This window comes from Prionailurus bengalensis, chromosome C1 (genome assembly GCF_016509475.1).
Source record: "Prionailurus bengalensis isolate Pbe53 chromosome C1, Fcat_Pben_1.1_paternal_pri, whole genome shotgun sequence".
Classification (NCBI taxonomy): Eukaryota; Metazoa; Chordata; class Mammalia; order Carnivora; family Felidae; genus Prionailurus; species Prionailurus bengalensis.
The window spans coordinates 219,947,020-219,974,009 of NC_057345.1; the positions used below are offsets into that span (position 1 = coordinate 219,947,020).

The window sequence follows — 26,990 nt, forward strand, 5'->3', positions numbered from 1 at the left end:
CACGATACTGACATCAGACTTTGTCTTCGGTGCATTCGTGCCCAAACATTCACACAGCAAAATGCATGTCTTTTAAATTATAAATTATTTTTCTTTTCTCCTGTATATTAGAGTGTAGTAGCAATTTTTAAAATATATATTAATTATTATTAATAGAATGTCACTAATGATTATTAATACATACTTATAAAATATAAATAGAGTAATTATTAGGGGCGCCTGGGTGGCTCAGTCGGTTGAGCAGCCAACTTTGGCTCAGGTCATGATCTCATGGTTCATGGGTTCCAGCCCCATCTCGGGCTCTGTGCTGACAGCTCAGAGTCTGGAGCCTGCTTCAGGTTCTGTTTCTCCCTCTCTCTCTGCCCCTTCCCTGCTTGTGCTGTCTCTCTCTAAAATAAATAAACATTAAAAATTTTTCAAAAATGTATAATAATTATTACACGTGCAAGCAAATTGCATTATATTTAGAGTTCATGTTAGAATAGTGAACGGGGTATCAGAAAATATTTGTAATAAAAAGGGGGCATTGGGACTGATGGCATGGGGGACTCTGGGCTAACTTCTCCTCGAGGTCTCTTCCAGCCCTGCACTGTCCTGTGATGCTCCTCTGTCTAGGGTGCCTGTGAAGATCATGGGGTCTTAGTGCCATTGCTGTGAATCCAGCTGTACGAACTTGGGGAGGCTTCTTGTCCTTCTCCGTGCCTCATGTCCTCTTGTGTAATGGCAGGCACAGTAACAAACTTCACAGGATGACATTGGGACTGAATCAGTGGTCCACGTGTTGCTCCAGAATGGTGCCTGGTGCCATGAAGCACATGGGAAGGACTTGCCTCCCCATCTCTTGGGCAAAGCCTTCTCCATGTGGTGAGCACGATGGTCCCTGGCAACCCCCAGCTCCCTACAGATGGACTTGAGCTTTTCAAGGTACAGCCTAGAGGCCAGTAGCAAGAAGGAAGGGAGCAAGAAAGTTTGCAGGGTGTCGATGAGGCTACAATGCAATGGGGTCACCATTTTTAATGTGTTCTCTTTCTGCAGTTTAAAAAAAACTGGGGGCACCTGGGTGGCGCAGTCGGTTGAGCGTCCGACTGCAGCCAGGTCACGATCTCGCGGTCCGTGAGTTCGAGCCCCGCGTCAGGCTCTGGGCTGATGGCTCGGAGCCTGGAGCCTGCTTCTGATTCTGTGTCTCCCTCTCTCTCTGCCCCTCCCCCGTTCATGCTCTGTCTCTCTCTGTCCCAAAAATAAATAAAACGTTAAAAAAATTTTTAAGAAAAAAACTGTCTGACGTTACTGTTTTCCATTCAGTCAAGGAATAAAGGCTTAAAGTTATCCACAAATTTACCATTTTGTCATCTTCATTCTTTCTGGCTTCTCCAGCCTTCCATATAGGATCCCTTTCCCTCAGTCTGAAGCCGATGCCTCAGATGTTCTGTTAGTGTGGGTTTGTTGCAGGCCAATTCTTTGTTTTGTTTTGTTTGTTTGCCTGGAAACATCTTTATCCCATTGTCAGTATTGAAGAATAGTTTTGCTGGGTATAGAATTGTAGCTTCATCTTTTCAGCTTATTTCTTTCACCGCTTTGAAAATGTCATTCATTCATTGCCTGTGGTTTCTACAAAGAAGTCAGCTGAGAGGGGCCATGGTTTTGAAGATAATCATTCTTTCTCTTGTCACTTTTAAGGTTTTTCACTTTGTCTTTGGTTTTCTGCAATTTCACTATGACCAGAGTTGGAATGCTTTTTATTTCTCTAGTTGGGATTGCTTGAGCATCTTGAATTTGTGCTTTGGTGCTTCCAGAAGTCCCATAAAATTCCCAGCCATTATCCCTTCAGTGACTTGTGCACCCATTCTCTTTCTCATCTCTTTCTGGGATTATTATTACACATATTTTATTTGTTTAAAAAATTTTAAGGTTTATTTATTTATTTTGAGAGAAAGAGAGAGAGAGAGAGAGAGAGAGAGCAGGGGAAGGGCAGAGAGAGAGGGGGAGAGAATCCCAAGCAGGCTTCATGCCGTCAGCATGAAGGCCATTGCAGGGATCAAACTCACAAACTGTGAGATCATGACTTGAGCCAAAAGCAAGAGTCAGACGCTCGACCAACTGAGCCACTCAGGTGCCCCACACATATTTTAGGCCTTCTTGTGTCTGCTGGTGTTTTTGTTCACATCTTTTTGTCTGTCTGTGCTGCGTCTGCCCACTTTTCTGTTTACTAATCCTACAGCTTTGATTTTTAACTTGGTTATTATTTCCATGCTCCTGACCTACTGATACTCATTTCTCAAATCTACCACGTCACTTTTCATAGTTTATAATTCCATGCCTACATTTTCAAGCTCGATTTTTATTCCCTTGAAATTAGGAGGCACAGTTGTGTTCTATCTATTGGGTTCCCAGGTCTTTGTGGGTCTATCTCCTTGCCGGTTGGATCTTCTAGTTCTGGTTCTGGTGTCTTATTTCTTTGTGCTCCTGATCTTGTCTGACTGTATGCTGGAACTTATATTTGAAAAATAATTCGTAGGAGTCATGTGAGGCCTTGGGTGATATCTTACTTCCCTCTGCCTGTTGGACACACATGGGAATTGTAAGCCCAGGATCTCAGCCACATTCCAGGCTCGAGGTTCCTTGGACCACCAAGTGATGGGAAGCAGAGGGCTGGTTGACTTCTGGTTTACCTCTTCTATGAAGGTCAAGCCCTCATCTTTGGAAGACTGTGAGCTTTGGCTGGTCTCCCTAGTCCCACGAGGCTGCCAAAGATAACCGTTTCTCCTGTGTCAGCGTGCTCTTAGGGCAAAAACAGTTCTTCTTCTTTTTTTCATTTTTAAAGTTTACTTGTTTGTTTTGAGAGAGAGAGTACAAGTGGAGGAGGGCCAGAGGGAGAGGGAGAGAGAGAGAATCCCAAGCAGGCTCCACACTGACAGCATGGAGCCCGGTGCAGGGCTCAAACTCACGCACCGTGAGATCATGACCTGAGCCAAAACAAGAGTCCGTGCTTAACTGACTGAGCCCCACCCCCCAGGCGCCCAGGGGCAAAGACAGCTCTGAGTGGTGGGTTCATCCCTCCAGATATTCCCTGGCTCCTGAGCCTGCCTGGTTCCTAGTTACCCACGTGATGCTTTAGGAAGGCGGCTTCTACATTTAGTCCATGTTTTACATTGTCCTTGGGGACTTGTTTCTCTGCTCCCTGATGGGATCCATCCACCCGCCTGTTCCGCTGCTGGCACAGCCACCTCACAGATTTGCAGACTTAAACCTCGGTCATTCTGGAATCACCCACCCCTGTTCACGAATCTGCCAGTAATCGGCCATCATTCCGTTTTCCTGTTTCTAAGCATGAGAATGATACACACCTCTGAGCGCTGCTGTGGAAACGGACACCGGTTCTGCATTTAGAGCCCGGGGGCATGGACTACGAGGGCAGGGCCGAGCCCCCATGCTGGCCGTACCGCCTGCTCACCGGCTGAGCCCTTGGCCAGTTCCTTACTGCGGGTGCCTCGGTTTCTGTCCGGGACGAGGGCGTGCTGCTGGCTGGTGGGGTGCGGGGGTTCAAGCCCTGTCCTTGCAGTGAATGGCGGCAGGGCCTTGGGCAAGTCCCTCGGCTGTCGGCGGCCTCGGTTTCCCACCGGTGAGATGGGGCGGGCACGGTGCCGTCTCTCCGTCGCACCTGGTGAGCGCCGTGGGCGCAGGCAGGTAGCCCAGCGGTCGCTCATGTGCCCCCTCCCTGCAGTGCTGCCAGACGCTGGTCTCTCACCACGTGGACCCCTCCCTGCGGGACAAAGATGGGTGCACGGCAGCCGACCTGGCCGACTACCACGGACACCGGGACTGTGCCCGCTTCCTGCAGGAGGCCGCCCGGCCGGTAAGCTCCACGGTCCTCGTCCGTCCCCGGGGCCTGGGGTGATGGGACTCCTGCCGCCCTGATGGCCGAGTTAGAGACAAAGCTCATTGCGGACGCCATGCTGTTCCCAGGAGAAGGGGCCTGGCCGGGACCGAGCCAGCGGCGCAAGTCAGCTGGCCGGGGGCCAGGGCCGGGGCCGGGCAGCCACAAGGGCTGTGACGGGGCCGTGTTGGAGCCGTGGCAGGGCTGTGGCAGGGGCCGTGATGGGCCATGGCAGGGATCATGGCAGGGGCCGCGAGAGAGGTTGGGACTGGGACCGGGGCTGTGACCGGAGCTGTGATAAGGACCATGACTGGGGTCATGACAGGGCTGTGACTGGGGCCATGACTGGGGCTCCCACCGGGGCTGTGACGGGTCGGGACAGGGGCCAGGGCTATGGCCGAGACCAGGGCTGGGCTTGTGGCTGGACCTTGGCCGGGACTCCTGTGGGGTGACGTTGTCAGACTGAGGATACCCTGGGGGCGGGAGCAGGACCCTGGGTCCTTGGTGAGGTGCCAGCCCCGTGGCCGTCCTGAAGGCAGAAGGCAGAAGGCAGCAGGTTCCAGCCCCGTGCCCCCATCTCGGCGTGGCCCTCGTGGCTCCACACCCCACCGAGCCATTTCCCCATCCGTGGGACAAGGATCCCACGCATCCTGCTGGGCCAGCCCCCCGCACATGGCAGGCCACCACAAGCGCGTGCTGAATGAAGAGTGGGTGGGGCCGGGCACACAGGTGGCTTGGGGTCAGCGGTGTGGTCAGCATGGAGCCTGGCACCCCGGGTCCCTCCCGCCCATCCCTCCCCCCTTCCAGGCCCAAGGCAGTTGCTGTGACAGATTAGTCCCCACCTGCCACAGCTCATGCCACTTTCCTTTAGTGGCCACCCTTTCGGAAGGTGTCCCTGGGACCACCTGGCCCCATTTCCGGGTGAGAGCCTGAGGTCCACCGGGGAAGCTGCCCCCGCCCCCCAAAGCCAGGTCTCCCTGTGGCACTGCTGCTGTGCCTCTTTTTCCCTCAGGAGCATCCGGGACCAACTGAGGCAGAGCTGCAGGCCTCCCTGGCCCTGGGCCTGTGGGACAGTCCTCACCCGGCCCCTGCCAGGAGCCTCTTGTCACCGCCACCTGAAACCCACACCCAGGCTCGCTGCGGTTCGGGGCAGCTCGGGTGCCCTGGGGCACATGTCAGTGCCCTGCTGTTGTGGTTTGAGAAACGAGAACTTACTGCTTGAAGTAATTTATTTGCGGAATGATGTATGTATGTTGCCTTTGGGCTCGGGTTCAAGGAGTTGGTCAGGCTCGGCAGGTTCCCGGTGTAGTGGGCGGAGCTTCCCAGGCCACAAGCCAGGAGTGTCCCGGCCCTCAGGGACCCTCGCAGCCCCTGTGTGGTCCCTGTGTGGTTCCTGGGGCCAACCCGGAAGGTGAGATCAGGAGGTGGGGTGGGCGCTGCTCGGCTGCCGGGGAGCAGGTCCCGCCTGGCCTCAGGGTGGGGTCCCCGGCCCGTCCCCAGCCTGTCGGGGCAGCGACCCTGACTCAGCTTTCCATCCCCAGGTGCCAGCACACCTGCCAGGACCCCTGGCCTCTTTGCCCAGCTCTTTTGGGGGCCGGGGGTTCTGGTGTCTCCTGACTCCCCGGGCCGTGGAGAACCGGCCCGTCCCAAGCTGCTGGGGGGTTTTGCTGCCCTGGCCGTCTCCCAGGTATCACCATAGGATTCGAGACAGAATTCTGGTCTCTTGGGGCTCCCCCAACCAGTCTGGGCTGACCGTATGGCCCCCCCACCCCGGGCTCACTGCTGTGTCTGCGGGGAGCTGGGGGAGCCCGTGTGGGACTCGGGGTGAGGACCGGAGCCTCCCTTCTGCCTCGCTGAGCACCCAGGGCAGCAGGCCAGTCCCTCGCCTGTGGCTGGCATGTCCCCCTTCCCAGGCCGCCTGCCTCGCGCTCGCAGGCTTGGCCCCACGGGAGGGCAGGGTGTCAGCTGTGGGCCCCGGGGCCCGGGAGTGGGGGCTGTGCGCCTAATGCAATATTGATGGAAACGCAATATCCACAGGTGGCCGTGCCGGCCTCTTCCTGTGCTGGGCTCAGGAGAGGCAAAAGCTGTCGTCTTCCGCACCACAGGACAGCCTGCGCTGGCCCCGGGGAGGTCGTGGGTCTCCAGAGACGTGGCCCGGGGGACAAGACTGGGCTGGTGGTGGTGAGGCAGGCCCTGCCCACGGCTCAGGGAGGCCAGGCCCCACCTCAGCCTGGGCCAGGTCTGTCTGCCCTCCTGGCTCTCAGGCACCGCTCTGCACAGTGAGGGGTTGGGCCTCTCTGACCTGGGTGGGGCAGGGGCTCCAGGGGCGGCAGCTGCAGGGCCGGGTGTGAGTGAAGTCCTGGTGGCACTGATGAACAGCGGCCTCAGGTGGCGAGCACGGCCCTCCAGGAGGGGAGGGGCGAGCCCCCTAGTACCTTCCAGAGCATCCGGACTGTCCTGTTCACCCCCAGCCTTGTACTCCCTCCCTCCGGGGTTGGGGTGGCTCCTTCTGGCTGGGTAGCACTGGCGAGTTCTGAGCATCTCCGAGCCTCAGTTTTCCCATCTGTAAAACAGGGTTGAAGAGCCTTGTGAAGGCAGAGGAGATGCATGGTGGGGGCTAAGTCCCTCCCCTAGGTCCAGAAGGACTCTAGGACCCTCTCCTTTCGGCTGGGGAAACTGAGGCCCAGAGGGGGCAAGGGACTCCCTCGGACAGCCTCCTCTCCAGGGAGAGGTGGGGCCTGGCTGTGCGGCCAGTAACTGAATCTCAGCCATGGTGACCGGTGTCCGGCACCCATCTGTGGGTCATGATTTTCTCCGCCCGGGTGGCATTACAGGCCTGTAACCCTGCTCGCCACAGCTGTCCTCTATGTATAATGCATGGCGGGCACAGCATTGCTCAAATCTCACCGAAAACAGGAAAAGACAGCAGGCCGCAGGAAGGGCGCCAGCCCAGGCCCAGATGTCTGCCGGCCTCCGGCCAGTTGCCCGGTTCGGGGACAGTCGTGTCCTGCCAGCAGGACACAGAGGTCGGGACCCAGTATCTGTGCTCCTTCGGCTCCGGGCAGCTTCGCTTAGTCAGGATGCTGGTTTTCCCGCCACCTGGGAAGCTGCACAGCGGACCTGGTTAGAACTCGGGGTGAGCGCCTCTCCAGGGTAACCACGGGGATCAGGTCCGAGCCCTACCAGTGCCGGGTCCTGCCAGGCGCCCCCCGTAACTCCTCATCTTCCTGACTTACAGGCGAGGAAACCGAGGCCCAGGCAGTGGCTCCCCAGCGCTTCTCATTGGTGAGGGGTAGAGCAGGATTCAGCCCCGAGGTCTCCCAGGCTGTAGGTGCCACTCTGGGGCCAAGTCCATTTCCCTCGGCCTCAAACCAATTGCCGGCCTCTTTCGTCTCCCCCTGCCTGAGAGGCCCGAGCTGAGTCCGCAGTCCTCCAGGGGGTGGGGAGATTTGTGCCCCCCACCCCTGAGAGCGGAGGGGCCGAGGGCTCCCAGGCAGGGGCAGGAAGCAGGGGGAGTCCTGGCGGGGCAGGGGCCCCGGGCAGCAGGGGGACCCTGTGGTGCGGGCGCCCCCGGGACTCAGCCGTCCTCCGTCAGACCACAGGGCCAGGCTCTCTAGCTGTGCCACAGGGTCTGGGGTCTGACTCAACCCTGCCTGAAGGTCGTGAGCCAGCAGACGTCTGTGTCGTGGATGCTGGAAGACGGCACAAGAGTCCCGGGTCCAATGCACCTTGCAGAGGGCAAGCATCATGTTTTATTGGGTCCCAGTGTGATGTGATATGGGCCCAGATGGCTACCGGGCACACAGGAGGTGGGGGAAGGATGGTGGAGCCTGGGGGACCCCCATTTTATTTGGGAGCAACAGGGTTCCTCTGGGTCTGTCCCTAGAAATGCAGCCAGAACTTGCATCCGTGGAAAGAGTGCGCGAGACCCAGCCAGCGCCAGCCCCCCCGCCCCGCCCCCCGAGGCCCACCCATCTGCCTCCTCCTCTAGTGCTGATGCCCCTGGACCAAAGGAGCAGTGATCCGAGGGCCTCCCGGAGCAAGGACTAGGGGCTCAAATAAGATTCTGATCCCAGCCCTCCCACATCCCAGCTCTGGGGCCTTGAGGAAGCCCCTTGCCCTCTCTGATCCTGTCTCCCCGTCTGCTCCCTGGGGGGCTGTGGGAGAGGGGTTCTGTACCAGAGGATCCCTCTGTCTGACCCAGGGATCTCAGTCCCGCCCGCATCCCCAGAGGGTCTGCTCCCCTGCACCGTGGAGGGTTAAGGTGCATGGTAAGGGATCCCACAGCCACCCCAAGCCCGCCTGGCCACCCGATACCTCCGCCTTCAAATATTAATGCCACACCTCCTGCTCTCCCCGGGGCGGCAGCTGCCACAGGTCCTGACAGCCCCAGGACGGCTGCAGCTCCCCGTGCGCAGCCCAGCCTGTCTCTGCGGGTCCTCCCGGGCCGGGGGCTGGCGGACACACCCCAGCCCACCGGGGCTCCCGGGATCTCCACACGGATTCCCGCGAGGACTGAGGTGTGAGGTGCGTGGTGGCCAGGCAGACGGGGTTTCAGGCTGTGTCCCTTTCCAGTGGCCACAGTGGGCCGCGGGGCCTGGACAGGAGAGCAATGGAGCGTCTGGAGACACTCGGGTGAAGGTCAGGGGTTCTCCTGAGGGCACCGCCGAGCTGAGGTCAGTCAGTGCCTCCTCGCAGGGAGGTGGGATCAGGATGTGAGCAAGGGGACACTCAGAGTGACCCAGGGGTTTCTCCAGCAGGACCAGCTGTATCACACGCAGGGCCAGCGCACGACGAATTTGGGGCTGCTTATTCAAAAATGATTAAGAAATTTATTTTTTTATTTAAACAAATTTCTTAACATTTATTTTTGAGAGACAGAGAATGAGCAGGGGCGGGGCGCAGATAGAGAGGGAGACACAGAATCCGAAGCAGGCTCTGGGCTCCAAGCTGTCGGCACAGAGCCCGAGGTGGGGCTCGAACCCATAGACCGTGAGATCATGACTGCAGCCAAAGTTGGACACTCAGCCGAATGAGCCCCCCAGGCGCCCCCAAAATGATTAAGGATTTTAAGACAGAGACAGCAGAGCAACAAACGGCGCTGTGACATGGGCCACACCCTCCAGACACCCTCCGGCCACAGGCCACACATCCCACGTGGGGCTGTTTTGAACCATGTCCTCTGTCCTGCTCGGGGCTCTCTGCAGCCCCAACTGGAGGCGTGTCCAGCCTCCGCTGCCTGCGGAAGGAGGGGTGAGGAGCTCCAGTCTGACGGCCAGGGTGGGGTGCTGAGGGGGCTGCGGCTGTGGTCCGACTGGCTGGAGACGCGAGCCGGGGCAATCAGGCGTCAGAAGGGCCTCCCTGACGCGGCCCGGGGCCCCGAGGTCTGCTGTCTAAGAGACGGCGTCGGCCGGACTTCAACTTTCATCTTTAAACCAAAAAGTGATTTCTCTGCTGCCGAAGGAGGGACACGCAGGGGGCAAGGAGGTGAGCACTGTCCCCCTGCTGGCACCCCTGTGCTGTTAGAGTGGCGTGCACGCCCCGTGTCTCCTGCTGGCTAGTCAGCTGGCCCAGAAGTCTTGGCTTCCGTCAGTCGGTCCCAAAAGCTGAGGTTGCTCAGGGCTGAGCTGGGGAGAGAGCTCCAGGTCAAAGGCTCTTTCGGCTGCCACCTGTCAGTGCTGGAGGCGGGGGAGGTGGCCAGAGGCAGCTCTGTGCCTTGCCCTGGACATGGGGCAGGCTATGGGGGTGAGTTTGGGGTGCCCCTGCAGTGCCGGGCCTGGGTTTCCCCAACCACCAAGCTCCATGGAGCTGAACTCGGTGATCTCTGTTTCCAAGTGGCCTTGGGGAGGGGGTGGCCTGGGCACTACCCCACTGCTCTGAGGTGAGGCCACAGCCCCACAGCCCCTGCTTGTGGCTCTGAGAAGTGTTCCAAGTGCCTCTCGGTTTCCCTCTGTGCCCGTTGGTGGGGACTCTGCTCTCCTCTCAGAGGGGGTGCCCTCGAGGCACTTTGTCTCAGCACGGAAGTCCGGGACGGTCAGGGAGGGGGGTTGCGTGTACATGAGCGTGTATGTGTGGGCGCGCATATATGTGTGTATGTGCGTGTGTGTGCATGTGGGTTGTGTACATGCGTGTGTGCATGCACGTGTATACACACGCATGTGTGAGTGTGTGCACATGTGCACGGGTGCAGGTGTGTGCACGCATGTCTCACAAGGCCAGAGAGAGGTAAGCACAGGCTGGACACCTGGCCCTGACCCAGCACCTGGAGCTGCCACGTTAAGCTGGTTCCAGAGAAAGGCTGAGCCAGGCCTTTAGATGGGGGGGCTCACCTGCCGGTGGTGGTGGCCATATGCGGGGGCACGGTGAGTGACGGCACTGAGACAAGTACATGGGGAGCGCGAGGAGTCCTGGTCACCAGGCATGGAGGGGTGGGCAGACACGGGAGGACAGAACCTCAGTCCTGTGCACTTCACCCTCTCCAAGCCCCGTTCCGAGATACACATGCCCTCCTCCCCCGCCAGGGAGACTGGGCCACGGCCAGCCTGCCGGATGCCCCCTCCACCCCACCAGTCATGCGGCGGCCCAAGCCAGGGCTCACTGGGGCCTCCTGCTGACCAGGTCCGTGTCCACCCCCAGGTGCCACTCCTGATGACGCCACCGCCACCACCGTTTCCCCCTCCTCCACTGTCAGCTGCCAGGCGCGCCCCGGAGGATGGAATGAGGGGCTCGGGTTTCAGGAGCCCCACCTGTGAGTACACCAGACTGGCCTGGACCGTAGGCGCGGGGGAGTGGGTGTTGCTGGCCCCGCCTCTGAGGTCCTTTGATGGGGTGGGGCTGGGAGAGCAGTGGACTCCAGGCAGCCAGGCCTCCAGGACACAGTTGGGGTCATCCCTCCCACCACCCAGCCCCCAGCTTCTCCCAAATTTCCATTACTGTCTGGGTTGCTTCTTTAAAGGGAGGATCAACATTTTCCGTAATGGACGCTTACAATTAACTGGCCCCCTGCGCAGCCCTCCGGGGTCCCTCTGTGAGCTCTGAGCCCCCAGGGCCCGGACGTCCTGCCTGTGTGACCTTGGGCAGCCTCATTCCCTCCCTGGGCCTTGGCTTGTCCGGAGAGAGGTAAATCTCAAAGGTCAGGTCACCGGGGCCCAGGCCGCTTCTGGATCTGCTGCTGTTGGTTGGAGCCCCCGGCAGGTGGGATGTCCACGGACTGGCAGGGGCAGGCCGCTGACTGTTAGAGAATTAGGGCCGTCCTACCAAAAATTGAAACGGAGGGGCGCCTGGGTGGCTCAGTCGGTTAAGCGCCTGACTTCAGCTCAGGTCACGATCTCACAGTCTGTGGGTTCAAGCCTCGCATCGGGCTCTGTGCTGACAGCTCAGAGCCTGGAGCCTGCTTCGGACGTGTGTCTCCCTCTCTGCCTCTCCTCTGCTCATGCTCTCTCTCTCTCTCTCTCTCTCTCTCAAAAATAAATATACATTTAAAAAAAATGAAATGGAACACGAAAAATCTCAGCAGGCCCCACATTTGTGAGGGTTAGCACCATCTCGTGGAGTGGGTGGTGGTTATACAGTCCCACGGAGGAGTGTGTGCGTGTGTGTGTGTGTGTGTGTGTGTGTGTGTGTGTGTGTGTGTGTGGTGCAGGACCTGTTTCTCGCTCAGGGTGTGGCCCTGGTGTGCGTGTTGGCATGCTTTGGGAGGGGCTGCCTTAGGTCCCCAGACCACCCTGTGCCCTCCCCGGCTCCTTCCAGGGGCGGGTGAGGGGCTAAAATTCAGGTTCTCCAACTGGCCAGGCTTGGAAAGCCCCACAGGCGCCCGCAGAGGTCCAGCACCCCGGGTCCCCGGGCGCTTTGTTGGGGGCTGGCTGCAACTTTGGCTGCAAGTCTAGCAGTCCTTCAGGAATACCAGCTCTGCCCTAGATCCTGGGTTCTCTACCCCCCACCCCTGCCTTCTCGGGAAGCCCCTTGACTCTGCTTCCCTTCCCCCGCAGTAGAGTCTCCCAGCCCAGCCTGGCCTGACCAGCATGACCCACCTCCGCCGAGGGAGCAGATAACCTGCACAGCGCCCCCAAGGGTCACCACCGACGCCACCGCCGTCCCCGCGGTACGCCTCCTGCCTCCTCGTCCCTCTCCCAAGGCCCCCCAGCCAACCCCCCAAGCTCACCTGGCCTCTCATCAGTATCTGTGTGGCCCAGCCAGGTCACTTCCAGGGCAGAGATGCAGTTGTCCATGGCGGAGGGGTGGGCCTGGAGTCTACTGCCCTCCTCCTCAGGGGCTCCCACCCAGCCCAGGACCCACTGGAGGAGGCCAGCTCCTCTCTCTCCTTTATTTTCTGGGCCTGTGGCCTTTATAAATCCAACCCACCCCTTCCTTGAAAGGGTGCCAGGAACTCTCAGCCCCTGAGATGTCCGGTGCAAGTTTGGGAAATGCTGCATGGTGCTGTCCCTCTTGGAGAGTTATAGGGCACACAGCATTTTAAAGGCTCTGACAAGTCCTGCAGTTCAGAGTTGGCCACCAGACTTTCCCTATGTAACTGCTCTCCAAATGAGTTTGCCTATCCACATGGCAACCTCTTCTGCCATATATAGAACAAGGGAAGAATCTCGGGGTTGCTCCTCTCAGTCAGAGATCGCCCCACTCACATACTTGGATCCCACAGAACACCAGGGGTCCCTGCCCTCAGAAGCCAACGTTTACCAGGCTGGGTCTCCCCACCCTTCTCTGGCCTGCCCCCACCCCCTCCTCCCTGGGCCTTGCTCACCCCATGTGGCCCTCCCCACCGGTCCCGGGGCAGGGGGGGAGGTCCCCTCAGGGACTTGAGTGACCTACCCGAGTCTGCACAGGGAGAGGAGATGGCGGCGGGGGACGCCCCAGACTGCCTGGCCGCGCTGCACCTGGACAGGCTGCCCTCGGGCGACCTCGATTGGCTGGTGCCCACGCAGGACGAGCGCGGCCGACCCATCCCAGAGTGGAAGCGGCAGGTGATGGTGCGGAAGCTGCAAGCCCGCCTGGGCGCAGACCCCGAATCCCAGTCCCAGGTGGAGCCCGGTGGGGCAGGGCGGGGCGTGAGAGGGGGCGGGGCGGGGAAGGGGGCGGGGACCTGCCGGAGAGGGGTGGGGCGGGGCGGGGCCAAGGGGTAGAGAGTGGAGGCGGGGCAGAAGGCTCCGTCCTGGCAGGTGGACGCGGAAGATGCTGGGCCTGAGCCCACACCTCGACCGGGCGCCCCACTGCGTGCCCCTCTGTGGCCCCAGCTTCCTCCTCTGCCAGACGATGAAGTTGAACCAGATCAGGGAGCTGGGAACTTCTTCCCCTGGTTAGAGGTGTTATTTCCACGTGTTCTTCTATGTAACCATTTTTATCCCACCTCTACCTCGTGTCAGGCCGTGTTCTAGGCAGTGAGGGAGACCAGCCCTGCGCTCCCAGCCCTCACGTTCCAGCAGGGAAGACAGGGTGATTGGGCACCTGATGGGGTGTGGGGGGCAGGGAGGGTGATTCCGCGTGTCATGGAGAGAAGCAGAGCAGGGGGAAGGGGAGTGACGATTCCATACGGGTGCTCAGGGGCAGCCTGTCTGGGGAGGTGGCCTTGAGCAGGGGCCAGAAAGGAAGGAGAGAGGAGCCCTGCGAGAATTTGGGACAAGTGATTCTAAGCAGAGAGAAAATAAGTGCAAAGGTCCTGAGGCATGAGTGGGCAGCCCAAGGACCAGGAGGAGGCTGGTCCCTCTGAGTGCAGTGAATGAGGTGTGACGGACAGAGGCGAGGTCAGAGAGGGAACGGGCGGGCGGATGTTACAGGACTGCTCAGTGTCAGGCCTTTGGGGAGCCTTTGGGAATCTGAGCAGAGTAGCGGGCTCCCCCTAGCTGTCGTGTGCACAGTAGCTCCAGTCCTAACCCTGGAGGGATCCGGCTTTGTCCGCTTCCTCCGGCGCAGGCTCTGCTCCGTGCTCTGGGCCCGCTGGGCCCTGCAATCAGAACTTAGTCGTGCAGAGCACTGCCCGGGACCACACAGCCCCAGGCCTCTGGGCAAAAGCAGGTGGTGGTTCAGGCCCCTCGCCTGCGAAATGGGGCTCCTCCCCCAGGGGGTCCTGAGCTGTAATCGGGCTGGCACAGAGCCCAGAGGGGGCCAGCTCGGGGTCCCTGTCCCACAGGCCTTGAGCGCCGGGGGTAGGGGAGGGCAGCCAGCAGGAGAGCCCAGAGCAGAGAGCCAGAAGCAGCCACCCAACCGCAGAAGGTTCCGGAGCTTGGCGGGAGGGGCGGGGAGGGGTCTGAGGAGAGAGAGCCTTTGGATTGAACGCTGAGGAGATGAGATTAGGATGTGGGCGTGGCAGAGCAGAGCAGAGGGACCCCGTTCTGAGGGCAAAGACGGGGCGCCCAGAGGGCAGAGTGGCTGCCCGGAGCCTCAGACTCGGGACTGGGGCCGGCCAGCCTCCCGGTTTATTCTAAGCCCGGCCGAGGGCCAGCTGGAGTTGAGGGGCTGGGCCGGGTCCGTGGCAGCACCGGGGGCCGGCTCGGCTCGGCTTGGGCCGCTGCTGAGCCGGCCTCCCCGCCTCCAGGGCGACAGCGGGAGCGAGGGCCCCGCGGAGCAGGCGGCCTGGCGGTACTCGCAGACGCACCAGGCCATCCTGGGCCCCTTTGGGGAGCTGCTGACGGAGGACGACCTGGTCTACCTGGAGAAGCAGATCGCCGACCTGCAGCTGCGCCGCCGCTGCCAGGAGTACGAGAGCGAGCTGGGCCGCCTGGCGGCCGAGCTGCAGGCCTTGCTGCCCGCGCCCCTGGTCAGCATCACCGTCCACAGCCGCTTCCTGCCCCGGGCGCCCGGCCCCGAGGGTGAGGAGGCTCCCGCCCCCGCGGCGGAGCCCAAGGGCCCCTCGGGGGCCTCGGGGGCGGAGCGCGGCGAGCAGCCCCTGCCCTTCTGGTGCAGCCACGTCGCCCGGCTGGTGCGCAGCATGTCCCTGCTGCTGAAGGGCATGAACGGGCTGGTGCAGGGCGAGGGGAGGCCCCCGCGGGAGGCCCACGCGGAGGCCCCCGCCGGCCCCCCGAGAAGCGAGGCGCAGCGCGAGATCCAGCAGTGCGGCGTGTCCGTGCGATCACTGCGCGGCAACTTCGAGTCCGCTCCGGGCCCGTCCTGCGCCCCAAACCCGGGCCCCTGGGAGCCGGGGGCCCCGCCCGGGCGGTGCCCGAGAGGCTGCTGGCCCGCAGCCCCGCAGCCCCACAGCAGCCCCGCGGGAGGGGCGCCCGCGCCGGGGGACGCAGAGGAGGCCAGCGACTCGGGCGTCGGCTGCGAGGAGGCCCCGTCGGAGGCGGGGGCCGCGCCCGGCGCCCACCTGGCCAGCCTTCGCAAGGAGCGCATCGTGATGCTCTTCCTGAGCCACTGGAAGAAGTCGGCCTACGCGCCGGCCCTCAAGGCCGCGGCCTGCAGGACCCTGGAGGCCCACCGCGCCGCGCCGCCGCCGGCTCGGGAGGCGGCGGCGGGGGGCCCTGGGCTGCCGCCCCCACCGCCCAGCGAGGGCCCCCGGCTCGGCCACCTGTGGCAGCAGCGCCACGTCATCGCCCACCTGCTGGGCAACTGGAAGGCCATCATGGCACACGTGCCGGCCCGGCAGCTGCGGCGGCTGAGCCGGCGGCCCCGTGGGCCGCTGTCCCCCGAGCAGTTCCTGCCCCACGTGGACGGGGCGCCCGTGCCCTACGGCGGCCTCACGCTGGACCTCTTCATGCTGGGCTACTTCCGGCTCCTGGAGTGCGAGCTGCCGGCCGAGGAGCGCAAGATGCGCCACCTGCTGTGTTTCGAGGTCTTCGAGCACCTGGGCGCCCACGGCTGGGACGCGGTGCGCGCCTTCCACAAGGCCGTGACCGACGAGGTGGCCGCCGGCCGCCGCGCCTGGACCGACGGCTTCGAGGACATCAAAGCCCGCTTCTTCGGCTCCAGCCGAGGTCCCGCCTGGGACGCGGAGCCCGGCCGCAAGTCGGGGCTGACGCCCCTGGGGCCCCTGCCCCCCGCCGCCGCCCCCAGCAGCAGCGCCGAGCCCCCCGCGGAGAGGCCGGGGTCTGGCTGCCAGCGGGGCAGCTTCAACAGCGAGGACATCTGTGGCTACATCGACCGCAGTTTCGCCTTCTGGAAGGAGAAAGAAGCCGAGATGTTCAGCTTTGGAGAGTGAGACCGGCCGGCAGCCTGCCTCTGGGAGTGGGGCGTGGGAAGGGGTTCTGGCTCTCCCTGCTGGTTCCTTTGCCCCCCACCTGGTGGCCGGGTGGGCCCCGAGGCCAGGCTGGCCGACACTCCACACGACACTCACTCGGTGTGCCGATGGCCTCGTCCAGTCCCACCCCTGCCGGGTTCCACCCCCCGCTATGCGACTCAGCTTCAGTTTCAGAATCCTCACCAGGGACCGAGGAGCCCTCTCTGCCTCCCAGCCGGCCCTGAGGCTAGAGGCCTTGCCCTCCAGCCCCAGGCCGTCTGCCCGGGTGTCCTCCGGGCCCCTGGGATGCCGGCCCGGGTTTCCCTGCGGGCTCTCCTTCCAGGGCTGAGTTGCCTGCTGTCACGCCCCTCCGCATCTCCAGCACCGGTGGCTCCGGCCACTGCCACAGCCTTTGCCTGCCTCCTGCCGACTTTGGGCCATGCCTTTTCACCTCCCCAGGCCTCTGTCTCCGTCCGGTCCGTGAGATGACGGAGCTGGGGGTTGGAGAGAACGGGACTCGATGGGCCAGCGGCTTTCCCGTCAGGCCTTCCCGAATTCTCTGGGTCAGAGACAAGGCCCACGCCGGTCAGTACGGCCCCGCTGACAGACTCGTGTTCTGCTGCTGTGCCCTGCTCCCCCCGGGGCGCTCCAGAGGACCCGGGCCCCGAAAGGAAGCCTCCCTTGGGCCTCCTGTCCTCTCCTCCAGCTGACCAGCCGCCCTGGCCACGCGGCCCAAGGCAGCGACGGGGCCCCCCTGCAGGCTCGGGGGAGCGGGGACATAAGGAATTTTTCGCAGAGAACCAGTGTCTGAAGGGGACTCTGGGCACAGGCGGCTGTCACCCCACCCTCAGATGTGCGCTGTTAGAGAACATACAGATGGAAGGTTCCGAGGCACAGCCACTTCCTGTGTGGCCCCCCCCCTCCCGTGTCACCCGCACCCTCCTCCCTCAGAGGACAGCCCAGGTGCTGCAGGGTGTTGAGCGAACATGGCACCAGGGGCTCTAGGGACAAGCTCTGAATGGCTGGCCGTGGATGTGATTTGGCCCCCGGAGGGTGGCCCGCACCCAGGCCACGGGCCCGAGGAGGGCTGGCCCAGAGCGAAGGGAGCTTGGGGGGAGGAGCACAGGACAGTTGTGCCTGCCCCAGCAGGCAGTGGGGGGGGGGGGGGGGGAGGGAGGTTTCCGGAACCTTCCTCTGGGAACCGCCTCCTGCAGTCACACCTCCTGGGACAGAGGTCCCCTGCAGGGTCCTCGCCTCCCTGCGGAGCCTGGTGGGTGGCAGGCTCACTGCTGGATGGAACACACAGCCGGACGCCCAGGGGAGGGGGGAGGGGGAGGAGCCGCTGGCTCAGATTCTGTGCCCTCCCTGGGACCCGGCCCACGCATGAGTTCGCGAATAAAGACCCCCGTTCCCGGCCGGCCTTCACTGTGCTTTTTGTCTCCCGTGCCCACAGCGAGGGGACAGCCACCTGTGCCCTGAGAGAGTCCTGGCACTGGGTGAGCACCGAGCCCCCTGTCCCCAGCTCCACCAGACACGAGAGCCAACGTCCTCAGCCCCACAGAGCCTCCACGTCCTCATCTGTAAAATGGGCTGTGGTGCTGACCTGCCCTCTCCGGGGGTCATGGAGAGGGTGCACTGAGTCCCACGTGGGAGGCGTCTCTGTCCTGCGGTGGAGCAGGTTCTAATGAGCAGGGCGCCAACTCCAAGCTCCTGGTCCCCGAGTGTGACCACCGGAGCTATATGACGGCTGGTCCCCAGGCACTGCCGTCCAGACTCGGCAGGGGTGCGGCTCTGAGGGTGGGGCTGGGGAGCCCTGGCGGCCGAAGGCGGCCGACACTCTGATGTCTCCCTCATCCTCTCGTGCCGCCTGCACGACCCTGTTGTTTCGAGGGCCTGGCAACGGAGGGGGCCGGGAGGGGGTGCGCGGTGCACACAGACCTGGCCTCAGGGGGTGCTGGCCCCGGGTGCTCAGGACAGCACTGCGCAGGGGGCCACCTGACCTGGGGGATCCCTGCTCACTCCCTGTAGCCTTGGGCAAGTCCCTCCAGGGCCTTGGGACCTCAGTGTCCCTGGGGTGGGGTTGGGCCAAGGCCAGTAGGGGGCGCCCCACAACCATCCTGGGTTCCAGGAAGACCTGGGGTCCCGGTGGAACTGCCCGAAGCGGGGTGAGGTGGTGGCTGGGACCCAGCTTTGAGGCCTGGGAAGAAGGAGAGGGCGCGGCGCCTGTGCTGGGCTCTCAGGGGCGACTCCCCAGATGCCCTTCTGCAGACTCTGCTTCCTATGGGCTGTACAGAAGCCCAGCGTCCCGGGAGCAGCCCCAGGAATTCTGGGTCCCTCAGCCGAGGCCGGTGCTGGGAAAGCCGTTTTTGTCCTTAAGACGTTCCAGGCGATTCTGATGCTCAGCGGCCTGGAAACCCCCAGCCCACCAGCAGTTCCCCTGGGAGGAGCAGGTGATCCCTGCGGAGTCGGGCTGACCCCAGCAAGGCCACACTGTCGGCTCCAAGCCTGTTCGGTGCCCGTAAGCCTGTCGACCAGCTGGCGAAACCCCCATTGCCCAGATACAGGCGTGCGGAGCTGCAGACTTCAGTGAGGCGAGCAGACCAGGGCCAAGCCCACGAGCTTCCCAGTGAGCTGGCAAAACACCGGGGAAAGGAAACCCCATCCCGGCCCCGTCAATGTGTGCGGGACAGATACGAAGAAAAACGAGGCTGTGCCAAAGTGGGGAGGGAACGTCACCTTTCTCAGGACTAGAGTGATTGTGTTAGAGATGCCGCCCTTGCCGCCAACACGTGCAGGTTGGATGCGGAGCCCGGCTCTCCCCGCTCTCCTCCTCCCCTCTTCCCCCTCCCTCTCTTCCCTTTCCTCTTCTTTCTCCCCCCTCCTCCCCCTTTCTCTCCCCCCTCCTCCTCCCCCCTCCTCCTCCCCCCTCCTCCTCCCCCTCCTTCCCCTCCTTCCCCCACTCCTCCTCCTCCTCCCTCTAAATGACTCTGAAGTTCATATGAAAGGAACAGTGAACAAATGCAGCTGTGGAGGCCAGCCTCCAAGAGGGCCTCCAGGGCCCCCCGTCCTGATAGCACATCCTGTGTATCCCTCCCGGATTGGGCTGCAGAACAGGGCGGAAAGGACCGCTCTGCTTCCGGGTGGGTAATGAAGACTCCCATCTTCGTCGCTCCCTTCTCTCTGGGGAAAGCCTGCGGCCGTGCAGGTAACAGAGGCCCATGCAGGCAAGAAGTGAGGCCTCCCGCCCCAGTCCAGCCTTCAGATGACTGCGATCCGGCTGACCCCTGGGTGCCAGCTGAGGACAGGTCCTGAGGCAGAGGCACCTGCTCAAGTGCCCCAGGGCCATGAGGCTGCGTGGGATCGCGTGTTTGTTGTCTTAAGACACCAGGTTTTAGGGCCATTTGTCATGCAGCCACAGGTAACTAACAACAATACACAAGAAGACTTACGGGGAAGGGTGATGGAGAGGCTTACATTTCGGATATGAAGACATCATATTATAGAGCCCAAGTCCACCAACCAGGTGGTTCTAACCCCAAGATACGCTTCACTCAGGTCAATAGACCACAACGGAGAAAGCTGAGATACTGCACACAGAAAACATTGCCCTAAGATAAAGACGCCACAGCACATCCGTGGGGGAAAGGAGGCACCGTCAGTAATAGTCCTGAGAGTGTTGGTAAACTACTTGGGGGAGAGGGGAACATGACCTTACGGCACCCCATTCCCAAAATAAATCCCAGATGGAAAAATAGACACGGTAAGCCAGTGGAGATGTAAGACACCCAAAGAGGCGTGGGTGGGTCAGGTGCGCTGGGATGGCTTTCACAGCCTGACGGTGCTGGGCCAAGTGTATGGGACCGTGTTACCTCCTGCTGGAGACAGTGCCTCAGCCGCCCATCCCGGACCACTCTCTGGTAGGTGCATCGAGCTGGAAAGATGATCACGTGTGTTGACTTGGTAATCTCACACTCTGAATCTGTCCCGGGGAAAGAGACACAGAGGTGGCACCATATTGGTCACCGCAGTCTGAGATGACACAGCCCGCACGTCCAGTAATAGAAGTGACGAGAGGTCACTTCAAATTCTTGAAGTGTGATATATCCACAGTGTGGTGAAATTTGAAGATCCTCTTGCCAAAGACTGACCACATCGGAAATACTCGAGATGTAACATAAAATGATAAAACAGGACACACACACACACACACACACACACACGTGGGGCCATTCTACCGTCAACAAGTGTAAGGCTGGAAGGGAAGATTCCCGTGTGTTAATGGGGACAGTCCTTTGCTGCTTCACATTTTTCTGCGTTTTCCAAACGTTCTGCAATGAACATGTGTTATTTTTATCATCATAAAAAAGAAACAAGCAGCATATTTTTAAGAACCGCACCACTCAGGAGCAACCTGTTGATAAAGATCTGTTTTGAGCTCCTGGTATCGGGTTTCCCAAACCGACCTGTCATGTGAGGGGCTGAGTCTCCTCTCCGTGAGTCCCTGTAAGGCCTCCGTTCTTGGCACAGCACAGAGCTGTGCCCGAGGGGAGGCAGCTCCCTGTGAGGGGGACCTGTCATCGGAATACCCTGTCCTCATTTCCTCCAGCTCGGTTTGGTGCACGTTAACCCTTCGTGTTCTGGCTGCAAGCACGAGGGCAGACTGACCCCTCTGTTCCCCGTCCAGTGGCCTCCCCAGGGTGGTCCCGGATAGGTGAGAGCCAGAGACATCCATGAGTACCCGCCTTCCCCCTGCAACCACTTGAGGCTGACGCTGAAGGCTGGGGGAAATCCTGGGACTATCTGAAGCAGGAGCAGAGCCAGGCGGAGCTGGGCTGGGCTGGACTGGACTGGGCTGGACTGGGCTGGGGTGGGCTGGGCTGGACTGGGCTGGGCTGGGCTGGGGTGGGCTGGACTGGGCTGCGCTGGGCTGGGCTGGGCTGGGCTGCGGTGGGCTGGGCTGGGCTGGGGTGGGCTGGGCTGGACTGGGCTGGACTGGGCTGGACTGGGCTGGGCTGGACTGGGCTGGACTGGGCTGGGGTGGGCTGGGCTGGGCTGGGCTGGACTGGACTGGGCTGGGCTGGGCTGGGCTGGGGTGGGCTGGGCTGGACTGGGCTGGGCTGGGCTGGGGTGGGCTGGGCTGGACTGGGCTGGGCTGGGCTGGGCTGGGCTGGACTGGGCTGCGGTGGGCTGGGCTGGGCTGGGGTGGGCTGGGCTGGACTGGGCTGGACTGGGCTGGACTGGGCTGGGCTGGACTGGGCTGGACTGGGCTGGGGTGGGCTGGGCTGGGCTGGGCTGGGCTGGACTGGGCTGGGCTGGGCTGGGCTGGGCTGGACTGGGCTGGGGTGGGCTGGGCTGGACTGGGCTGGTCTGGGCTGGGCTGGGCTGGGCTGGACTGGGCTGGGGTGGGCTGGGCTGGACTGGGCTGCGGTAGGCTGGGCCTAGCAGGGCTGGGCTGGGGAGGGAAGCATGGAATCAGGAAGCAGGAGTGAGCAGAGTAGGGAGCACCTTGAGGACTGGTGATTAGCTAGTCAATCGTGGCAGTAATGTGTGTAACAACTGAGTTCTCAACTAGTCTGCACGCATCGTGAGAGCAGGGACTGGGGTCCCCAGCTCACAACCTTCTCCCCAGCAGGTGGCAGGGCCAGCAGCTGTGCTGGCAGCACAGGTGTCATCCATCCAGGAATCAAGCTGTCACGATCCCCTGATACCCTTGAGAAGTTGCCTGACTTTGCCAGGAGCGAGGGCTGTCCCACCGGGAGCCACCTGGGCCTCTCTGCCCCGTAACAGCAGCAAGCCAGTCCCAGGGAGGTAGCAGGAGGCCTCTGGCGAACTTGGCCCTCCCCCGACCCCGCACATCCCGCACACTGCACAATGGTGGCTGAAGGAAGGAGGGGTGACAGGCAGACCCTCACCTGGCCACCCCAGGCCGCGGGCTCCCTGGACCTGCGGGTCCTTGGCTGGGAAGTTCTGCTTTGACCACTGGCATGAGAGATGTCCAGAGACCCCGCCTCAGTGGCCCAGGTCCCGGGCCCAGCGGAGAAGCAGACTTGAGGGATTCCCCGGGGACCATCGTGAACAGAGCCGCAGGGGAGGCTGCAAGCCGCCGCTGTATTTTTAGATGACCCCATTTCTTAGCCATCTTTGGCTCTCACAACTCATGATGACACCGGGGCTGCCCCAAGGCCAAAGCCGTGATATGACCTGGAGCCTCTGGATCCAGCGTCCCTGTCGCCAGCCTGGCGGAGCACTCAGGGATGCCTCCTTACCTCTCCGGGCACCACTTTAACCACCAAAGACTTCCCTACCACCACCCTGGACCCCGAGTTCTGAAAGCCTTTGCTCACGAGCCTGCGTGATATTTACTGTCCCCCACTGGGAGGTGGACAGAGGCCACTGGGGTGCCTGTCAATGACCACTGGAGAAGCCAGTACCTCCCAGGCCCTCCCGCCTCCCAGGCCCTCCTGCCACCCAGGCCCTGAGCTGGGGCCCCCATGTGCCCCTGAGTCCCTCACACAGGCTCCACTGTCCCCCTAGAATGCTTCCTGCTACGTGTCCTGGCCTCCGGGGCCCGGGGGACCTCAGTCTTCCTGACGTGGCCAGTGTGGGCTTTCAGAACAGACGGCCTGGGAGGAGTGTGATCTCTCCCCCCCCTTGGCCTCTCCCTCCCTCCCCTCCCCCTCCCAGTGCAGACAGCAGCTAAAAATACCCCTCTGTCTGTCCCCACGTGGTGCCCAGCCCAGCCCAGCCCAGCCCAGCAGGCCCTCCGTGCCTGTCGCTGGCTGGGAAGTCCTATTCTCCGTCCTGAGTTCTTAGAGGTCCGGGGGCCGACTGAGAGGTACGATCCAAGGGGCCCTGGAGGGTGGGCGCCCCGGGAACAGGAGGTGGGAGGTACAGCAGGAAGCAGCAGGGGAGGGTGGGCTATGGTGACATAGTCTGCTCGGTGCAGAGATCACAGGGTCGGAGAGAGACCCCCCAACCTGGTCAAGCTGGGCCCCTTGGGTTGCGGTGAAGTCTCAGCTGTCACACTCCCCTCCGTGTCCTGGCCGGAGAGGTGGGCAACAGGGACGCCAGGTGACACCCTCCAACGGCAGCCAGGACACCCGTGTCTAGTCACTGGCCACAACTGGCTTAAGGCCCTTTGCTGTCCTGTCCGCTCAGCCCTCCTCATTCCTGGCCTGGACGGGCACCAAGGTGAGGCTCTGAGACTCTCCAGAAGCTCCCACCCGTGTGTACTGAGACCACAGGGTCACAGGCATCAGCAGACCCAACGAAAGCCCCACGAGAAGGTGGCCCCTGCGGCGGTAGCAGCTGGCCACAGGGGACACAATAATGATGGGAATGTGAGGCCTGGGAACAGTGGCTGCGGGCTCATCGCCTGTCCTCACTGGGCTGGAGAACCTCCCTGGAAGGGGGTCAGGCAGGACGGGTGCTGGGCGGGGCCCCTGACCTGTCCTGTCCAGGCTTGAGCCCAGCCAGGTCCCCTAGGTGAGCTTCCCGGGCACTGCCCTGCTCTGTTGGGGCACTGGTGTGGGGAGGGGAAGGGCATTGGGCTCCCACCATGGCCACGGCCACGGCCACAGCACCAGAGCTCGGTAGGGCCCCCGCCCCTTGGCACCCACAGTTCATACTTCTCTTTCCCGGAGTTCGTTATTTTGATCACACATTGAAGCAAACATTTGGTCGGCGGAGACGTCTGGTCGATCTCCTTCCATTTATGGCTCTGGAAGGCGCCCCCTGGTGGACAGACCATTTCCCAGGGGTGCCGCTATTTTTGGTTGTAGGTAGTGCTGGGCAAGATTTGGGGCAGCTTTCTCGGGGTAAAATGTCAGAGGTACATAAATGAATATATGCACATAATTAAATAAGCCCAGAAGTGGATTTGCCGAATCAGATATATAAACATCGCTCTCCGGAATGTTCCCCTCAGTCGTGTTTGTCTTTATCAACCTACACCCCAGGACCTGTAACCTGGGGGTTCAGCGCATGGGCTGAGCCTGACTCCCCCACTCCTAGCTGTGTGACCTGGGGCAAGTGACTTGCGTCTCCCCACCTTTACCCGGATCCTAATAGCACAGACCTCACAGGGTTGTCGTGCGGCCTGGCCATGGGGAGCATTGTGTCAGGGTGCACACGGAGTCCCTCTCCCCCCCAGACTCTGGATCTTCACTCCAGAGAACAGGGACCAAGGTCGCCCAGCAAGGTCACGGCAGCCCGAGACTCCACTTACCTATGGACAGTGAGGATCGGTGGGGCAGGGGAGCTCTCGAGTACTCTCATCACCATCCCAGCAATGTCCGATTTGGGAGGAGAGGAAGCCACTTGGACGTGGGGGGGCCACAGGGATCCCATCCCCATGCTCCGGGGGTGGGGGGGAGGCGTCTGTTCCGTGCAGCCCAGAGCTGTGGAGGGGTCAAGGCGTGGCTCTCTTGCTGGCCTCGTCCCGCCCTGATTGCCTGGCCAGGGTTAGGCCTCGGGCCCTCTCTGAGCCTCAACCTTCTCGCTGCAGAATGGGACTAACACAGAGCCCTGCCTCGCAGGGCTACGGGGCTGGATCAGGCGGGACGCCGGGCCAGGCGCTCGGCACACCGCTGACGCTCAGTGTTTGTTGAAGACAGAAAGGACTGACGGTCGGCCGGCCGGCCAGTCGGGTGGACGAGCAGGCGGACGGACCGCGCCCTGCCCCGGCTGACCCTGCCCTCTTCTCTCCCCAGGGTCTCGGGGGGGTGGGGCCCGGCTCTTCTTCCCCGTGAGCGGGTGGCACTGGCAGCCATGGTGCGGAACGTGGACGACCTGGACTTCCGCGTGCCCTCGCACGCCCAGGACATGCTGGACGGCCTGCAGCGGCTGCGCTCCCAGCCCAAGCTGGCCGACCTCACGCTGCTGGTGGGTGGCCGGGAGCTGCCCTGCCACCGCGCCCTCCTGGCGCTGAGCAGCCCCTACTTCCACGCCATGTTCGCGGGCAACTTCGCCGAGAGTTTCTCGGCGCGAGTGGAGCTGCGGGACGTGGAGCCCGCCGTGGTGGGGCAGCTGGTGGACTTCGTGTACACGGGCCGGCTGACCGTCACGCAGGGCAACGTGGAGGCGCTGACGCGCGCGGCCGCCCGCCTGCACTTCCCCGCCGTGCAGAAGGTCTGCGGCCGCTACCTGCAGCACCAGCTGGACGCCACCAACTGCCTGGGCATCTGCGAGTTTGGGGAGCAGCAGGGGCTGCCGGGCGTGGCCGCCAAGGCCCGGGCCTTCCTGCGGGAGAACTTCGAGGCCGTGGCCCGGGAGGACGAGTTCCTGCAGCTGCCCCGGGACCGGCTGGCCACCTGCCTGGCCGGCGAGCTGCTGCAGGTACAGCCGGACCAGAGCCGGCTGGAGGCCCTGCTGCGCTGGGCGCGTCACGACCCTCAGGCCCGGGCCGTCCACCTGCCCGAGCTGCTCAGCCTGGTGCGCCTGGACGCCGTGCCCAGGCCGCGCGTGCAGCACCTGCTGGCCACGGAGCCGCTGATCCGGGGCTCGGAGGAGTGTCGGGTGGCCCTGTCGCAGGGTCACGACGAGGCGAGTAAGGGGCAGGGAGGGGAGCCCCGGAGACCCCGCCTGGGAGGGGATGCTGGGGACAGGCGCCCTGAACCTCGCAACTCTGCCTGCCTTGGGCTGATTACCTGTGAGCGCACCTCTGTTCGGTGCCCCGTGCCCCTGTGTGCCCCCCCGCCCCCGGACGTGAGGGGAAGGGGAACCCAGGTCTTGTGATCTTTCACAACCCCGGTCGGCACCCACAGCTTGCGACAAGCCTGGAAAGGGACCTGAGGCAGCATGGGGAAGGCCAAAGCTGGGCTGGTGGCATCCTGGGAGGGGTGGCCGGTCAGGGAGGGCTCTCCGGAGGAGGCAGCGTCCTAGCTGGGCCTTAGAGGAGGGGTAGGAGTTGGGGAGGAGGGAAAACAAGCCGGGAAGACCGCACAGCTTGGGCACAGCAGCAGGCCCCCTCCTGCCCCTTAGAAAGCTCTCGAGCATTCGTGGCGTCCAGGCAGTGAGCGTGGCAGGCAGGGCAGTTCCTGCGACAGAGAGCCGATGAGCCCGTCTGCGGCTGGCAGCCTGCTCGGGGCCCGGCTCTGGAGGACTCCTCAGGAGCCAAGTCTGGGGACAAAGATGCGGCTCAGGCCAGGGTCAGGGTGTGGGGTGCTATCCTCAGGCACCCCCGGGGCACAGCGGGCCGGCCCGGGGCCCCGCCCCACTAGGCGGTCGCCTTGTAGCTGCTGGCAGTGGGCAGTCTGGGCCTTGTGTAGAAGGGGCCCGAGAGGCAGGAGGGCCCCGGGGGCCCCGGAGCTCCGGGCAGCGGCTTCTTACCAACAAAGGTGGAACCATTCCAGCATCTCCCGCCGGGCCAGGGTCATCCCGGTTCGGCACGCGGCACGCCCGCCCAGGGGAGGGTCTGGGGACAGAGTCGGGTTGGCTGCAAAGATGGGTGCGGGGACGCCTCTGGAAGGCACGTGGGGACTTCTGGAAGGGAGCGGCTCCCAGGTCTGGGGCACACATGCACCTGCTGGCCCGCGTCTCTCCCAGTCCTGAGCGCTTGCCTTCAGCCCTGGGGCCGTGGCAACCATGTGCGTGTGCACATGTGCTCGCACACGCACACACACATGCACACACACACACGCACTCAAACGCACATCACCCCACACAGGTGCCCTGACACGGCTGCCCCACCAAAGTCCTGCCTCCGAAGAGGCCACTGAGGCCCGAAAGCACCCGGGGGCCCCTTGCACGGGGAATACGGTCACCTGCTTCTCTAACCCAGCCTTCCCGGCCCCACAGGCGCTGCCGGGCCTCCCGCAGAAGCTGCAGGAGGTTCTGGTGGTTGTGGGCGGGCGGGCACTGGAGGATGAGGAGGGGGCCGAGGAAGCCGCCCCTCACGGCAGGAACTTCGCCTTCTACAACACCAAGGCCAGTGAGTACCCCTCACGCTGT

At 62.5% G+C, this 26,990-nt stretch overlaps 2 protein-coding genes across 3 annotated transcripts in view; both read left to right on the top strand.

The window, feature by feature from the left end:
- ESPNL (espin like) overlaps nucleotides 1-17,465 on the top strand; it is a 28,928-nt gene extending 11,463 nt beyond the window's left edge. Inside the window, exons 6-10 of the mRNA XM_043573378.1 lie at nucleotides 3,722-3,853; nucleotides 10,511-10,622; nucleotides 11,863-11,975; nucleotides 12,715-12,909; nucleotides 14,421-17,465. Of these exons, the coding sequence (XP_043429313.1) occupies nucleotides 3,722-3,853; nucleotides 10,511-10,622; nucleotides 11,863-11,975; nucleotides 12,715-12,909; nucleotides 14,421-16,022 (2,154 nt within the window). The 3' untranslated portion in view covers nucleotides 16,023-17,465. The remainder of the gene's footprint in view (nucleotides 1-3,721; nucleotides 3,854-10,510; nucleotides 10,623-11,862; nucleotides 11,976-12,714; nucleotides 12,910-14,420) is intronic.
- Nucleotides 17,466-22,803: 5,338 nt separating this feature from the next.
- The window catches only part of KLHL30 (kelch like family member 30), a 29,872-nt gene continuing 25,685 nt past the window's right edge, over nucleotides 22,804-26,990 (top strand). For both annotated transcript variants that reach the window (XR_006296967.1, XM_043578329.1), the window contains exons 1-3: nucleotides 22,804-22,875; nucleotides 24,752-25,583; nucleotides 26,838-26,970. Coding sequence is in view for 1 of the 2 variants with exons in the window: in XM_043578329.1 (XP_043434264.1) it covers nucleotides 24,810-25,583; nucleotides 26,838-26,970 (907 nt within the window). In the remaining variant the exon portion in view is untranslated. The remainder of the gene's footprint in view (nucleotides 22,876-24,751; nucleotides 25,584-26,837; nucleotides 26,971-26,990) is intronic.